This window comes from Hyaena hyaena, unplaced genomic scaffold (genome assembly GCF_003009895.1).
Source record: "Hyaena hyaena isolate Hyena2069 unplaced genomic scaffold, ASM300989v1 scaffold_64, whole genome shotgun sequence".
NCBI lineage: Eukaryota > Metazoa > Chordata > Mammalia > Carnivora > Hyaenidae > Hyaena > Hyaena hyaena.
This window is the reverse complement of record NW_024080698.1, coordinates 3,541,069-3,558,331: the sequence shown is the minus strand read 5'-3', so window position 1 is coordinate 3,558,331 and position 17,263 is coordinate 3,541,069. Positions and strand designations below refer to the sequence as shown.

Below are 17,263 nucleotides of genomic sequence, written 5' to 3'. Positions count from 1 at the left end.
TTGGCTATCATATTTTGAAGAGCTCTTGTAATTCTTAATATCTATATGTATATATAACAGTCTTTTCCAACTTTGTGAGTGTAATATTTTCTATCTTTCTATCTTTCTAATAGGTTGGTTTTCTCCAAAGTTTTGTTTGTTTTTTACTACCTACATTATCCATTATCTTAGTTTGCTGGTCTTTGTTTTGGAGAGCAATATGGAGTTAAAAGAAATGGCAGCTATTCAGAATGGATTTAAAAAACAATACCCATATATATTCTGTCTATAAGAAACCTACTTCAATATAAGACACAAACAGGTAAAGGTAAAAAGATAGAAAAAAGAGAACCTATGCAAAAAAGTACCAAAAGCACACTGGAGCAGCTCTATTGATATTGGACAAAGCAGATTTCAGAACAAGGAATGCTGCCAGAGATAAAAAAGGATACTTCATAATATTAAAGGAATTGATTTATCAAGAAGACATAACAACCCTAACTGTACATGTACCTACTAATAGTTTCAAAATACATGAAGGGAAAAATAACAGAACTGAAAAAAGAATGGGCAAATCCACAACTATAGCTGGAGATTTCAATGCTCTTCTCTCAACAATTTGTAGAACAATTCAAATTTAAAAAAAGAGTAATGATATGGAAGACTGAAACAACTCTATCAACCAACTTGAACTAAGATATTTATAGTGTACTCCACCCAACAAAAGCAGAATATATAGCTTTTCCTCATATTCTGGGCCACAAAACAGTTCTCAATAAATTCATAAGAACTAAAGTCATATAGTGTCTCTCTGTCATAGTGAAATTAAAAGCTATCAGGAAAACCCACAAATACTTGAGAAGTAAACAACATATTTCTGTATAACCTTTGCTCAAAGAATTAGCATAAAGGAAATTCACAAAATGTTTTAAGCGAATGTAATAAAATACAACATAATGTGAGAGGCAGCTAAAGCAATATCAGAAGAAAAATTTAATGCTTATATTAGAAATTAAGTTCTCACATCAGTGATCTAAGGATCCATCCTAAGAAACTTAACCCAAAGTAAGGAGACAGAAGGAAATAATAAAGAGTAGAAATCAATGGCACCGAAAGGAGAAAATCATACAGAGAAAAAAAAAACACTGACATCAAAAGCTGGCTCTTTGAAAAGATCAATAAAATGTATAACCTCCAACCAGGCTGAAAATAAATATAACATAAATTACTAACATCAGTTCTGTGTATATGTGAAGCAACAGAATATATAATTAAAACTTCCTACAAAGAAAAACTACAGGCCCATATGGTTTCAGTAGTGAATTCTATATATATTTAAGGGAGAGATGATATCAACTCTCTACAAAGACTTCTGGAGAATAGAAGAGGGGAGAGAAGTTCCCAACAACCTCTAACACTTGGTGGGTGGAGAGGGACAAATAGGCCTGGCAAGAACCAAGTGGAGCGTCCTCAACAGCATCCTTTTTCCCAGACCTGAAATCCAAACTACTGTCCCCAAAAGTCAACCCCAAAACAATAAGCAGAGTAGACTCCAGACACAAGGATTACTTGCTCTGAGTTACCCATTGCCAGCTGGGCTTTAAGAAATTGGAATTTCCAACTGGAACTCTGAAGAGTTCATATGAGGGCAGACAGGTGTCTGCAGCATGTGATTTTATAGCAGAAAACATAGAAAGATGCAGGGAGCTCTCATTTTCAAGTGGTTACTGCTCACTGGGTACTGGTCTATACTCTATAATCCACGGAGCACATTTATAAATGTCATTATCATTCCTCCTTTATAAATGGAGAAACCAATGCACAAAGACATCAACTGACATCAACTGTGCCACACACAGTAAGTGGCAGAGTTGGTATTAAAATCCAGCTCCATGTGACCTCAGAGACCATGCACCTAAATGGATTTGGTCTTTGTGGTCTAAAGCTGTCCTCTGGCATCAGGAAGGTGAAAGCATTAAGGTAGATCATCCCATGGGGCCGATGCTGAGGTCACACCACTAGTACATCAAATGCATTAGCACTGGCAGATTTTAAGAACCAGCAAGGTTGACAAGGATCACGTGAAGTTATTTTTAGCTGCATATATATTATTCCATTGTATTGAAACACTTCACAACATTGTTAACAGTTGTCTTGAAATGTAATATCCAAGTAATACAATTTACAATATATCTGTGGCCCACAAAAAATGCAAGACATGAGCAAAAGCATTCTTAGCCTCCTATTGTGATGTGCAACCAACATAACGACACATTTCTTTGCTGTTTTTAAGAGTCTGCAGTGGCATCAAAGCAGCTTGGAATCTGGATCCAAGCATTCCCCTTTATTATTAACAAAAAAGCCATCAGCAAACCGTCAGATGGCAACCCTGACATAACAATGTTAACTGGCTGTTTCTCATGCTTAAGCTTTTACACAGAGGACACAGATTTTGGTTTCAAGGGAGACTAGACCACTTGTATCCTCCTGCAAATATACCAACCTCTTCTGAATCTGGGCAAGGACTGCATGGATTCTCTCATTGTACCAGGTATACTTCTCTTTGGTAATGCAGACATGGACCAAGCTCCCATCCTTCCAGGGTGTATGGACAAATCTGCTGCAGTATTTCGCATGCACTGTCTTCTTGTTGGTCTCCTAAGGAAAGGACAAAGGACAGAAGCCATTCAGACCATTCAAAGGAGAAATCTCCAGATGGCACCCCATCTCTGCCCTATTTATATGGCTCTTAGCCCTCACTCCCATGGAAAAATCATTCAACTGCTGGTTCAACCAAACATGCAGTGGGGCCAGCTCTATATGGAATCCTGTGCCAGATGTCATGAATGATAGTCAGAAAGACATGTGCGATCCCATCTGTGCCCCAGGGAAGATAGTGTTTCCAGCAGGTGTTCACATGCATACACCCACACACAGAAAGTCAGGAAGACAGAGCACTAGACACCCAGTACCTGGTGCTGGGTCGAGACAATAACAACTGGGCAATCTGACAAAGAAGAAAGAGTTCTCATGGACTAGAAGGCCAGTAGGACTCTCTGGAGGAGGTGGGATTTAAGATTCACACACACACAAATCTTTCCATTGTTACTCCCAGCCCCAAATGAAGAAAAGTAGCCAAGAACCCTATTCTACACCTAGCATCCTCTACTGGGACATACAAAACTGGTCTGAGGACAATGGCTTCCCACACAGAGAGCTCACCCAACTGATTTATGAATTTATCAAGCACAACTCCATGCCACCAGCAATACAATCTTCTAGGCAGCAGCAACAGAAGCCATAAACAAAGACCAAAATTCCTGCCTTCATTGGAGCTCACATTACAGGGAAAGAGCTAGATAATAATCTTATAGCAGATCAGATGATGATAAATGCTATAGAGAAAAATAAGGCAAGGAAGGAGAATAAAGAACAGGGGATGGGGGGATGGAGAAGTTTTGTTTTTTAAGTTTATTTATTTTGAAAGAGACAGAGAAAGTGTAAGCAGAGGAGGGGTGGAGGGGAGGGAGGCTGGGAGGGAGACAGAGAGAATCCCAAGCAGACCCTGCACTGCCAGTGAAGAGACTGACATGGGGCTCGAAAAAATGAAACTGTGAGATCATGACCTGAGCCAAAATCTAGTTGGATGCTTAACTAATCCACCCTGGCATCCCAAAGAAGTTAAAACCTAAAAAAAGACAGCCTTAAAAAGAAAGTAAAATATGAGCAAAGACAGGCAGGAACAAAAAGTGTGGCCATATGGAGATCTGGGGAAGCTTGAGGACACAGCAAGTGCCAAAGCCTTGTAGTAAGAGTAAGAGTATACAGGCCTAGCATGTCTGTAGAATTTTAGGAAGGTTACTATAGTCGAAACAGAGTGAGCAAGAGTAAGGAGAGAGATGATGCTAGAGTAATATGAGGAAGAGGGCCAGATGCAGACTCCATAAAGTCTACTGGCTAATGTAAGTGACTCTGTCTTCTCCTCTGAGTGAAAAAGGAACTATCCAAGGGCTTTAACATGAAAAGTGACAAAATTTTTTTCAATTAAGATATAATGGACATGTGACACTGTATTATGTATACAACATGATTTGACATATGGATATATTACAAAATGATTACCGCAATACATTTAGGTAATGCCCATTACCACACATAAAGATATTTTCTTGTGATCTATTTTAAGATCACCCTTTTAGAGAAGTGACATAATTCATAGTTATAAGTTTTATTTACAATTTTAAAGTTTAATTTATAAAGGTATCATTTTTGAAGGATACTCTGGCTACTCTGTTGAGAATACACTATAGAAAGTCAACAGCAGAAGCAGAAAGTCAGGAGGTTAGTTGGCATGGACCAAGGCAGTATGGGAAGTGGTGAGAAGTGGTTGGTTTCTGAATTACAAATATATTACGAAGACAGAACTGACGAATTTAATGAGAAGTCAGATGTGGGTATGGGAGAAAAGAGAGGAGCTTGCAATGACTACAATTTTTGGCCCAGAGAACTACAAAAATGGAGTTGCAATGAATTTCTGGGAGGAAGATTATGGAAGAGTAGCCTTGAAGGGGAAGATCTTGATCTGTGTCTGAAGTGCTAGGTTCAAGTTGCTTATCAGAACTCCCATTGACATGGAAAGTAGCCAGGTGGAGATAAGGGAAGGATTCAGGGCTGGAAATTTAAATGTGGAAGTCACCAGCATGCACATAGTATTAAAAGCCACAGGACTGGATGAGATCACATAGAGAATGGGTACAGACAGAGAAGCAGTCCAAGGACTGCACTTTGAGGTCCTGTGGCATTTAGAGGCTGGGAACATGGGAAAGAAGTAACAAAGAACACTAACAAAGAATAGCCAGTGAGGTAGAAGGAAAACAGGGCAGTGAGTGTTTTGCAAGCAAAAGAATTTCAAGGAAGTAACCAACTACATCAAATGCTGACAGTAGATCAAGTAAGAGCGAAACTGAGAACTGACCCCTGGATTTAGCAATGCCAGTATCCCTAGAAAGAGTGGATTTTGGTGGAGGGAGGCCTTGCCCATGTGGAGTGCATTCAAATAGGCATGGGAGAATTGCAAGACTAGAGAAAGGAAATATATACAACTTCTGAGGAGTTAGATTCTACAAAGGAACAGAGAAGTGAGGCAAATGAGGCAGAATCAGAGGCAAACATGGGGGTCAAAACCCTGTTATTTTTAAGATGGGAGAAACCATGTTTGTGTGCTGATGGGAAAGATGCAGAAATGAGGGTAATACTGATGATACAGAACAGAAAAGGGGAGAATGAGTAAATGGGGAATAGGGATCAGTGCACACATGGAGGGGTTGACCATAGATAGAAGTGAGGACAATTTACCCATTCTGGAAATAACACGGGTAGAACACACAGGCACAAATGCTGGGGGATTTGTAGATATGGAAGTGGATGTTCATGAATATTCATTCCAATGTTCAATGAAATGGGAAGCAAGGTCACTAGCTGAGAGTAAGCAAAGAGGAGAAGACGTTTGAAGCTTGAGATGAGAAGAGTAGACACCTTGGAGAATGAGCATCTAGGTAGATTGGAAAAGCCCATGAGGATCGGTGGACAGCACAAGAGATCCAAGTGAAGTCAGAGGTCATGAATTTAAAGGGAAGCCAGGTACCGTGGCTATGTGCTTTTCTCTGGTTTCTTCTGCTGCAATCAGCTGCACAGCTGTAATGCAGAAAAGGCAGAGAGGTGGATTGAACCAGGGTTGAGGTTTTGCCAGATGAACATAATAATTTAAGAGAGGGAAAGTAGTTGAGCATGTACAAGAGGGACAAAAGGATAGAGAGAACACAGAACAGGGAACAGAAACAAGAAACTGTATAATCCCAGTGGGGTTGAAAGATTAGAATTAGGTAGTAGAGGAAATGACCTTAAAAAATGAGGTAAAAATAGGCAACCAACAGAATGGGAAAAGATAGTTGCAAATGACATATCAGATAAAGGGTTAATATCCAGAATCTATAAGGAACTCACCAAACTACACGCCCGAAAAACAAACAACCCAGTGAAGAAATGGGCAGAAGACATGAACAGACACTTCTCCAAAGAGGACATCCAGATGGCCAACAGACACATGAAACGATGCTCAGCATCCCTCCTCATCAGGGAAATACAAATCAAAACCACACTGAGATACCACCTCACGCCAGTCAGAGTGGCTAAAATGAGCAAATCAGAGAACTCTAGATGCTGGCGAGGATGTGGAGAAACGGGCACCCTCCTGCACTGTTGGTGGGAATGTAAACTGGTACAGCCCCTCTGGAAAACAGTGTGGAGGTTCCTCAGGAAACTAACAATAGAACTCCCTTATGACCCAGCAATAGCACTGCTAGGAATTTACCCAAGGGATACAGAAATGCTGAGGCATAGGAGCACATGTACCCCAATGTTCATAGCAGCACTCTCCACAATAGCTAAAACATGGAAAGAGCCTAAGTGTCCATCAACAGACGAATGGATCAAGAAGATGTGGTTTATCTATACCATGGAATACTACATGGCAATGAGAAACAATGAAATCTGGCCATGTGTAGCAACATGGATGGACCTTGAGGGTGTTATGCTGAGCGAAATAAGTCATGCAGAGAAGGACAAATATCATATGTTTGCACGTATAGGAGGATTAGGAGGAAGTTGACGGAGGAACAAGGGGGAGAAGAAGGGCGGAAATGGTGGGGGAAAGGGAGAGAGGCAAACCATGAGAGACTCTTGAATGCTGACAAAAACTGAGGACTGATGGATGTGGGGGGGAGGGGGGGATGGGCACAGAGGAGGACACTTATGGGGATGAGCACTGAGTGTTATGTGGAAACTAATTTGACAATAAACTATTTGTAAAAAAAAATGAGGTAAAAAAGTGGGACCTTTGGAATTGGCTTAGATGGATTATGATGGAAGAGTTATTTGTAATGACAAAGTCAAGGGAATGCCTATGGCAGGAATGGTAGAAATGGGTGGGGAGGAGAAAGTCACTGGAGAAGAGGAGATCAGAGAAATGAAAGGTCAGGGTGTGAGACGGGTCATTTTCATTAGACTGACATTAAAAAATGGTTGGAGCCAGTGACACCCAGCCACAAGCTATAATCTTCAATTAATTATGGGGGCAACCTGAGACTCAGAAAATGTCAGCCACAACAAGTGTCATGGGTGGTACATTCTGATGACATGGGAAGAGGAGGGAGAATGATCAAGAAGCAGCAACAAGGAATAATGAGGACAGCATCCATATCTCCCACCCACAGGTCCAAGGAGAATGGGAGAGGAACCAGGGTCCTCGAGAGAAAACCCAGACAAGCAAGCTAAGAGAACACTGCAGAGCACTTGACACTACAGTGGGTGTACTGATGTCTTCTAGTTCTAGAGGGCACAGTGGAAGGAATTTAGGAGTCAGGGAAGAATGGAGGAAGGGAATAGAGGAAGTTCAGAGACGGGGATGAGGATTGAGAAGTCTGGTGGTGAGTGATATGAACATGGATGAAGGGCACGATGAGATCAGTCCTGATGTTCCCAAGACAGGCAGACAGGGGAACCACATGGCAAACACAACATAAAGATGGAAGGAGAAAGATGTCCTCTGTCTCATTCTCACCATGTTCTTATCCCTCAAGAGTTCTCCCTGTTCTCAATCCCATCACATGGCCTTTTCCAACTGTGCCTTATGCACTCCCAGATAGAAACACACCAGACCATATGTTACATGAATACAGGTGTCAGACAGCAGAGTGTCAGAATGGGAAAAGTGAAGTGTAAGGTCCCAGCAGATAGGATTTCAAACCCTGCCATCTTGTGCTGTAACCTCTCAGAGGCTTTGCGACTTTGTCTTCTCACGTGTGCTATGTGAGCACAAATAGTCACCTTGTGTATGAAGCCCACAGGCATTCCATAAATACTCGTTTCTGATTCACAGTGTGTGTCCTTAAATTAAAAAAAAAAAAAAAAAGAAAAGAAACAAGGTAACATCTACTGGGCATCTCCTAAGTGCCAGGCACTGTACTCAGACATGCATTTTTTAGTTTGGACTTTACACCACTCATTTACAGAAGTGGAGAGTAAGACTAAAAGCGTTAAATTATTTGCTCAACATCTCTAAATTAGTAACTGGAGAAGTAGCATTTACAGACAGGTCTTTCTATTCCAAGTCCTGACCATATGGACTGGTACCTAGTGAAGGCTCAATAAACATCTGTTAGAGGAATAAATGGTGAGACTAGAGAGGGTCTGTGAACATGAAGGCTGGCTTTGTGCACTAGCAGCATGAGCAATTATGAATGTAATGTGACTTGAGGGGTGCCCCAAATACCAAGTTACTAGACTTCACATGAAATCCTCTAATTGGAAACGCACTTTTAAATATTCATTTCTGTTTGTTTGTTTATTGGGAGAAAGAAAGAGAGAGAAGGAAAGCATAAGCAGGGGAGGGGCAGAGAAAGAGGGAGACAGAATCCCAAGCAAGCTCCACGCTGTCAGCACAGAGCCGAACAGAGCGTAAGCCCCTGAACCATGAGATCGTGACCTAAGCCAAAATCAAGTCAGTTGCTCAACTGATTGAGCTATCCAGCCACTCCTGGAAATGCATTTTTGTCTCCTCCTCTCACCTGCTTATCCATCTTAGAAATACTATATAAAAAGGCCTTTTTAGTCATTTATTTCTCAGTGTAAACGAGTTTCTTGGATCTGTCCCTACAAACCAGTTTTTATCTTTAAAAGTTTAGGGGGTCCTGCCCAGTGGGAGTCTGGGAGAACCCTAAATAATCAATTTGTTCACAGCTTCAGTTATTCTCCACCTCACACACAACACAATTTTAGGTATAAATCCAGTTTTAGATATGTGGCCCCAAATACTGAAAATAAAATTATCCCTTTTTCATCAATATTTGTGGAGAAAGCTGAACTGTATACTTCTCAACTTCTACTATTTTTTAGCACAGGAAATTTGAGGTAAAATTCCCCATTTATAAACCAGACTCTTCAACCTGTCCCCATAAGATTTCGTTCAAAATTGTCAAGAAAGGATAAGGAGATGACTTGAACATACCACATTGTCACCAGCTCATGTTCAAAGTGAGCTATGTTCAAATTGACAGGGATTGATATCTTTAAATATCCAGAGCCTAATGTATTTTCAAAATGAAAATCTACATATAATTAGATTACATATGATTACATATGATTAGCTACATATGATTTCCTGAACTAATAACATTACTGAATAATGACTACAAAATCAGAAAAGTGTGCTGGAGGAGGAAACCCACAAATGAAATTTCCTGCAATGCAGCAATTACTCCAAATCCCAGTGTATAAGCTAGGACACAAGTCTTCCATCAACTCTGCTTTTTTCTCATCCAATTTTTATATTTTCCTCCGTGTAGTTCACTGTAAACACACAGCATTAAGAGGGCTAAAACACCACATCGTGAGGTTAATGTAGCCCCCACGGAAAGAGCCCTTCCTCGGGAGGATGCGCAGAGCCCAGTGGCCAGCCACCCTTAGGAGTGGCAAAGACACTGGTGTTTCACTTCTGTAGGATGGACAGACATCTCTGTGACCGTGACACTAAATCAGAGCCTTAGAGAATACATAAAGTGACAGTGCATTGGAGGACCTTGATTTCCTTGCCAGTGGTCTCTGCTGGGCTGCCATTACTGGCACATCTGCTCTGTTGCTCATGTTTTGGTTTTCACTTCAGAGTGTGTACCTAGGCCTTTACTATCTTCTAAAAGAGTTTTCCTTCAGTTTTACAAATTTAGAATATTCATTTTATCCCGATTTCCTGCTTCCTATTATGATACTTTTTATCCTTCCATAATTCTAAGCTTCTGACAGTCTCCTGGGAACTGTTGACACATCAGTGTTTTGCAGAGTGCGGCCCCTGGAACAGTAGCTTCAGCATCATCTGAGCCCTGCCTCAAACCCATTGACTCATACATGCTAAAGTTGAGGAGCCTAATTATCCTTTGACTGTGAACCAGAGTCAAGCACTTTGAGAAGCTATATTCCTTCCAGAGCCATTGACACAATGGAACTACCTTTTGAAAGTTTTCAATATATACCCTTGCAGTGCCATAATCCCTTAGAAAATTTCTTTTTACATTTACTGGGAATCCACAAAATGCTGGGTAGTAGTCACTAGACTAATGTATTTTTAAGAGAGTAACAATATAAAGAGGACCATAGAAATGCCTGCTTTGGGCATTTGCACCATTCAATTCACCAATAAAAGGCTTCTCTTCTGACAAGGTTAAATAATTCTGAGACTCATAATGCCTGAATTTCTATAAACCTGACTTCTGGCTTATGTATAATTATTGTATAATCCACTTATATTCAGAAACCATTCGCAGACTTAGTCTCCACTTAGGCAAGTAGTATTCAGAGAAGCATAAGATGGGAAACACAAAGCCATCTTCCTTCATGGAAACCCAAGCTGGTTTCCCTCCATGCTGCCTTTCAACCTTGGTCTTGCCCTGGGCTCTGGCCTGAGGGGAGCCTTACCCACCCAGGGCATCAGAGGAAGCCCATAGCCCTGCCCAGGATTTCACTTCACTTACCGCACTAGTCTGCACAGACTCATTTCCTGGTTTGGCTTTTACATCAACGACTCCATCAGCATGGCGGAAGGAGCAGTCAGCAACGACATCATAAAAGGACAGCTTCTGGGCTTTCAAGCCATATTTCTGTAGCCACTTCTTGGAGTCCCAGGTATTCTCTAGATTTGACTTATTCTCTACAGGGGTTGCTCCTGATTCTATTTGTGGAATTACAGTTCATCAGTGCCATTCATATTTTACAAGCCATTTATACTTCACCCCCAACTTAATATTTACCAAGCTGGAATATGTTTTGTCAGGTCACATTCATTTAAGGAAGCATGTTTTCCAAACCAGGACAGGCAAAGAATTAGCTCACCAGACTGGGAGGCAGTTCAGCTACTTTTCATCTCTTTTCCTCCTTTACCTAAGTTGCCTACCCCATGCACATGCGGAGATGGTGGACATACCAAGGCCGTGTGTCTGGAGAGCATTAACCTTGGGATCAGAAGCTCTGGGTTCAAGTCATGGCTCCACCACTTACCATCTTGGGCAAGCTGCCCAGACTTGGGTGAGTCACTGCATTTAACCTCCTTGAGCTTCAGCAGAATTCCTTACCTGCAGATTGAAGATAGCATCTGTGTGGGTTTCCTAAGTGCATTGAAGTGATTCCATGAGAAGAGTTATGTGAAAGTGCTTTATGATGAGTGGGGGTGAGAATTAGGGGTATGTGACCTCTGTTGAGGTAGCAGTCAGTCAACTACAGAAGGCTGGAAGCCTGCCTCCCAGGAGTTCCCCTGTTAACTTTGGTAAATGTATTCTGATTCAGAGCCTGGCCCTCAAATCAGCAGGCTCAAAAACATCATATAGTCACCTCAGGCACCTACAGATGTATCTACAGCTCACCTTAATCAGGCTCTCAGGTTAAAGTATAACCCAGAAAGCTAATTGCCCAAATATCCCCAGGCTTAGGCACATTCCCTTGGTGCTTTCCAAAGATTATCTCTACTAAGTGGTAGGAGGTGCTCTCTTAGCTGGGCAGAACACCATACCACAGTAAAGTATTCATCCAGGTGGCTCACACCACTAGTGTCACCTAATGGAGACAGGATTATCTGAGGGTGGACAAATGTGAAGCCGAGAAGGAGGCACTCAGGTCTGGAGTGGGCTTGCATTGGCCCATGGAAGCCAACTATACCCCTCCCCTCCCAACTCCATGCTCCCCAGAAGTACACTGGTAAGATTAAATTAACCATGCTGGGAGTATTTACAGAATCTGGAAATCGAGCTTTTTTATCCCAATGAGTGGACTGGCAAACATTTATCTGCATGCCACTGGAAGGAAGGCAGAAAGGACCCTAGCACTTAGCCCCATGGAGACCAGCAGAGCCCTAGGAGGACCAGGATGGGGTGCTGGGCAAAGAGGTCATTTTTTTTTAAATAACATGTACTACTGCATATTAGGTCCACCAGCCCTACAAAGTTTATTTCCACCTAGATAAGTGGTTCTCAACCCTGCACAGTGGAATCCTCGGAGTTCTGTAAAATACTGGTACCTGAGCCCTACCCATTAGATTCTGCTTTAATTGCTCTGGATATTGGGATTTTTCAAAGCTCTCTTGGCGATTGTACTGTGCAACCAAGCTTTGCAACTACTGTAAGATACAAAGAACTTTCTAAATCATGACTTGGTGATCCCATCAGTTATGCTTCTATCAGAAGCTTCTAACTTCTATTCAAGTTCAATTATACTTTTAATGAAAAAGCAGCACTCAATATTAGGGCAACAAAAATATTACCCATACTTATCCATTATTATATTCAAGGGGATATAAAATTAGAAGAGTATTTGAAGAAATAAAACACTTTAGAGACAACTATTTCTCAATAGTATGTAAAGGATCTGCTAAGTACTACTACATGTGAGCCTTGTCCTCAGATTTTAATAGAACATCTTTTTTTTTTTTTTAATGTTTATTTACTTTTGAGAGAGAGAAATACACAGAGTGTGAGCAAGTCAGAGAGAGAGGGAGACACAGAGTCCGAAGCAGGCTCCAGGCTCTGAGCTGTCTGCACAGAGCCTGATGTGGGGCTCGAACCCAAGAACTGTGAGATCATGACCTGAGCTGAAGTTGGCCCCTTAACCGACTGAGCCACCCAGGCACCCCTAGAACACCTTTTAAATAATGAACTTAAACCCACTGGAGCCAGAATTTCTCAAAGAAGCTTGGTTTTGGCTTTTGAACTTTATTATTATTATTATTATTATTTTTTGGCTTTTGAACTTTAAACCAATCTGGCACCAAAAGCCCCTTTGCACACCGTCGCCAGTTACTAGCAGTTGGTTTCTACATGATTCACAAAGCATCTTCTTAGCCTGTACAGGGAGCTCAAATCAGAGGCTCCCCAGAGCTTCTCATCCCTGAGGCTCTCCTGCTCCCCTGCATCCCAGGAAAACAGCAAAGAGAACAGAGTCATTTTTGGCAGTGGGATCAGTCTCCTTGGAGAAACCCTTTGAGTGACTGTTTTTCCTCAATTATTGTTAATTACATTCTAAGCCTTTGTCTCCTCTTTCTTCCTACTTTATTCTCCTCCCTTCTTTCTGATTAACAGGTGCAGTAGGAAATAAGATTTTCATTCAGTCATGTCCATAGATAGCTACACACAAATTAGTGCATATTTCTGCTCTGTTTTGGAGTTGCCTTCTCTTTTTTAATGTTTATTTAGAGAAAGAGAGAGAGAGGAGAGGCAGAGAGGGGGAGAGAGAGAAAGAAATCCCTCTCCCTCTCGATGCAGGGTACAAACCCATGAATTATAAGATCATGATCTGAGCTGAGATCATGACCTGAGACGAAATCAAGAGCTGGACGCTTAACTGACTGAGGCACCCAGGTACCCCAAAGGGTCACCTTCTTTTAAAAAGACAAAGAGCCTTTTCTCAATTATAAATTCAAGCTTACCATAAAAGGACTTCCTAAAAATACATCAAACCAATAAGGGATTTTAAAGGGTCAGAGACTAACTTTTGACTCCCAGCTTCACCCAGGAACAGGTGGTACAGTCACATTGAGGGCATGATTGAGGCTCCCAATTACCTTCTGAAAAGGGGACTCAAGGAAAACTCCAAAGCAACTTGAATTTCATAAAGGAAAGAAGGGGCAGCCAAGCATGCAAAAACAAAGAGCCTAGGTACTCCAAAGATGAAGAAAGGAGAGAAAGGGGTAAATCTTTCCACTTTCAGTGCTAATTACACTAATTAGTGGCTGAGCCTCATCTTCTCCAGGTGGGAAGGGGAAGGGCATTATCCACTCATTAGAGTCACTTACTAGAGAATTCTTTCCATTCCCCTGCAGTTATCTTAATTAAAAGTGTTACATAAATTCTCACCCACAGAGCTTAGTATAATGCTTTCATTTATTAGAGATGTGAGCTCACAGCTCATCCTATTCCACGTGACAGATTGCTAAAGATTTTCTTTCAGTTACTTGCAAGAGAAGCATGTGGCAGATCACATCTATGCCACAGAATTAATGTGCCTGGTCCTCTCCATCCTACTTGTCAATCTCAAAACATGTTTTAATGAGCAAGAACTATTGGCCAATGCTGTGGATACATCACTAGCCAGGGCCACATCAAAAAGACAAAACGGGCACCATTTATCTGTGCCCCTTCCTCCCCTCAAGGTGTAGTTCCCTAGTGGCCCATGACCATCAAGGATTTATCACCACCATAACTGCTCCTCTCATGGTGATGTTTATCCTAATGTGCGAACTTGGCAGGGCCATGTTACCCAGATATTTGGTCAAAGATTATTCTAGATATTTCAGTGAAGGTATTTTTAGGTGAGATTAACATTTTAATCAGTAGACTTTGGGTAAAACAGATTACCCTCCATATCATGAGAGGGCCATCTCCATTCAACTGAAGGCCTTTAACAGAAAAGAGATTGAAGTCCCCCGAGGAAGTGGAGTTCTGACAGCAGACTGTCTTGGGACCTGAAATGCAACACCAGCTCATGAGGGTCCTGTAGTTTGGACTTGCTAGCTTCCATACTCATGCGAGTCAATTCCTTGAATCCCCCTCAATCTCTATCTCAACCTCTCTTGTATACATGTGCACACATACACTACACACACACACACACACACACACACACACAATCCTATTGCTTCTGTTTCTGTGAAGATCCCTGACTGATAGGCTCATTCTCCTCCACTGAAGATGACTTGTCCAGCACCACATTCCTGCCATGCCAGGTCCATGTGCCTTTCGAGCATACCATCAGCTAGTGGATAAACTAGAGCTCTAGATCTGGAACCAACCTCAGAGAGCATCAAGTTCAGTGTTTCTCACACTATGGTCCACAAACACTACTTACCCTGCATGTCAGTGGCTATCACTCAGAAAGAGGGTTTCGAAGCAAAAAGTTTAGGGAGTTTGAAAATAAAAAGTTTCAACAGGTTCTTTACCATGGGACTTGTATGGACCTTTGCTAAAGGAATCAGCAGTGGGCCTCACCATGGGTGGAGGCAAAAAAAAATATTTCCTGAAGTTATTTGGTCCCAGAACGTTTTCTGCAAAGAACATTTGGGAGGGCTTATATTTGATAGACTACAGTTTGGTACACACTTCCTGGCATCCCTATTATCATGAGAGTCATGAGACGCTAAGCCAATGCTAGGCTGCCCCATGGGAAGGGCATTGGTAAAAGATGCTGTGAATTAGCTGAAAAGGAAAAATTCATAAGAAGCTGAAAGTGATGTTCAACAGAAACAAGGAAAGGATGGGGGACAGGGAGGAGGGAAGGAAGGAATTTGAAACAGCTGGGAGAGAGGGAGAAAGGTAGCAACTGTTAGGACGAGAAATCCAGTCGCCTGCCTGTCAGACATGTGAGCCGGCTCAGCAGACAGCAGATGCTGGACCAAGGATTGTCTGCAGGTGAGACGGTGAAGCCTGCCTGGGTGGGCACCCAGGAGACGTCTTGAAAGCGTGGCTCGAGACAGCAGCTTGTCTCTGGGGAGACATGCATTCTGTTCACTGTCCTTGCTGACTGACTTGATACTATCTGTTCTATGTTGTGAAGTCACCATGTGCTGAGTGTAGTTGCCTGGTACTGCAGGGGAGCCAAGAAAGAGGAGGAGAGGACGCAAGGGCTGAGAATGGTAACCCATCAACATTCTGCACCACCTCGTCTTGCAGGGCAGGTTTGGGTAATTGTTCTCTGGAGTGCCCCAGGGTTATGCACAGGAAGGCTGAGGAACAAGGAGATGTGGTGACGGGCCTGCAGTCATATCTCTAATATGGGATGGAGTCAAATGCACAGTTACAGAGTCACCCTGAGTGGACCGTGAATCCTAGGCCCTTTCTCCTCTGTAACATCATGAAATGATTTTTTACTTCCTTCTTTCATGCTTTTGAAAATCAAAGCAAAATTTCTGTGGAAAAGAAGGGTTCCATGGTTTACCCAACTTGTTTGTAAACCAGTGGAAAAATGATTCTAACCCTGTCTCCAATTCCTATAATCCTCAGTGGGGGGAAGAGGGAGGGAAAGGAGATTGAAAACACAAAGAGGCAAGAAAGAAGCAGACAAAAATAAAGACAAAAAGCACCAACAGTGCACAGGAGGTGGGAGAGGAGCTAACACCCTCTCAAAGATAGTGGTCCCCATTTCCTTTACTCTCCCTTCTGCCTAATTCTGAAAGAAGGAAACTGATCAATTTTTGCTTTATATGTGGGCGTGAATGAGGTAGTTGCAGCAAGGATGTTTAAACTCCAAGCAAGACCTGCAACTGGGCTACTGAGAAATAAGCAGCAGCAGTTAGACAGTGACAGACCAGCATGAAGGCTGAGAAGAAACCACTAGCAGAGCACAGACTCCAAGAGAAGTGCAAAAGCTACATTTTTTAAAGTTTATTTATTTTGAGAGAAAGAGAGAGCATCAGTGGGGAAGGGTAGAGTGAGAGTGAGAGCGAGAGTGAGAGTGAGAGCGAGACTGAATCTCAAGCTGACAGCTCGGAGCCCGATACGGGGGGTTGAATTCATGAACCACAAGATCATGACCTGAGCCCAAATCAAGAGTCAGATGTTCAACGGACTGAGCCACCCAGGTGCTCCCAAAAAAGCCACATTTTAATGTATCTACATCTACCATGATACTTAAAATAAATTGAAGGATAGTAGTTGAGCATCAGTAACCTGGGCAACAAATTATACCTCTGGCAACAATTTCTTTAAAAGTAGCATGATGTGGCAAGATAAACCAATTCAAGATGCTTAGTACAAAGTGGAAAACCCAAGATGAAGAAATGAGAAAGGGATTGACAGAGTTGGGGAACTTTAGAATAGAACCTGAAGATCACATGTAGTGAGAATGTGAACCATTAAGCAGAGTTGGGATTAAACCAACAGAGAAATCTGAATCTGCTTCACTTGGGAAATTAAAATATTGCCACTTTTTTGATCCTGCATCACCATTGCCAGGGCTTCATTTTTTAAAATATTTTTAGTCAGCTTATTTATTTCATGTATTCTTTAAAAATGTGTTTGTTGAACCCTAGAGGAGAAAGCAGGAAACAACCTCCTTGACCTCCACCGCAGCAACTTCTTACTTGACACATCCCCAAAAGCAAGGGAATCAAGAGCAAAAATAAACTGTTGGGACCTCATCAAGATTAAAAGCTTCTGCACAGCCAAGGAAACAACCCAGAAAATTAATAGGCAACCAA

At 41.9% G+C, this 17,263-nt stretch overlaps 1 protein-coding gene across 1 annotated transcript in view; it reads right to left on the bottom strand.

Moving 5' to 3' along the window:
- Positions 1 to 17,263, bottom strand: part of VWA3B (von Willebrand factor A domain containing 3B) — a 201,203-nt gene that overhangs the window by 106,774 nt on the left and 77,166 nt on the right. Inside the window, exons 9-10 of the mRNA XM_039232442.1 lie at positions 10,560 to 10,756; positions 2,483 to 2,637 (exon numbers count right to left, since the gene is read on the bottom strand). Coding sequence (XP_039088373.1) covers positions 2,483 to 2,637; positions 10,560 to 10,756 — 352 coding nt within the window. The remainder of the gene's footprint in view (positions 1 to 2,482; positions 2,638 to 10,559; positions 10,757 to 17,263) is intronic.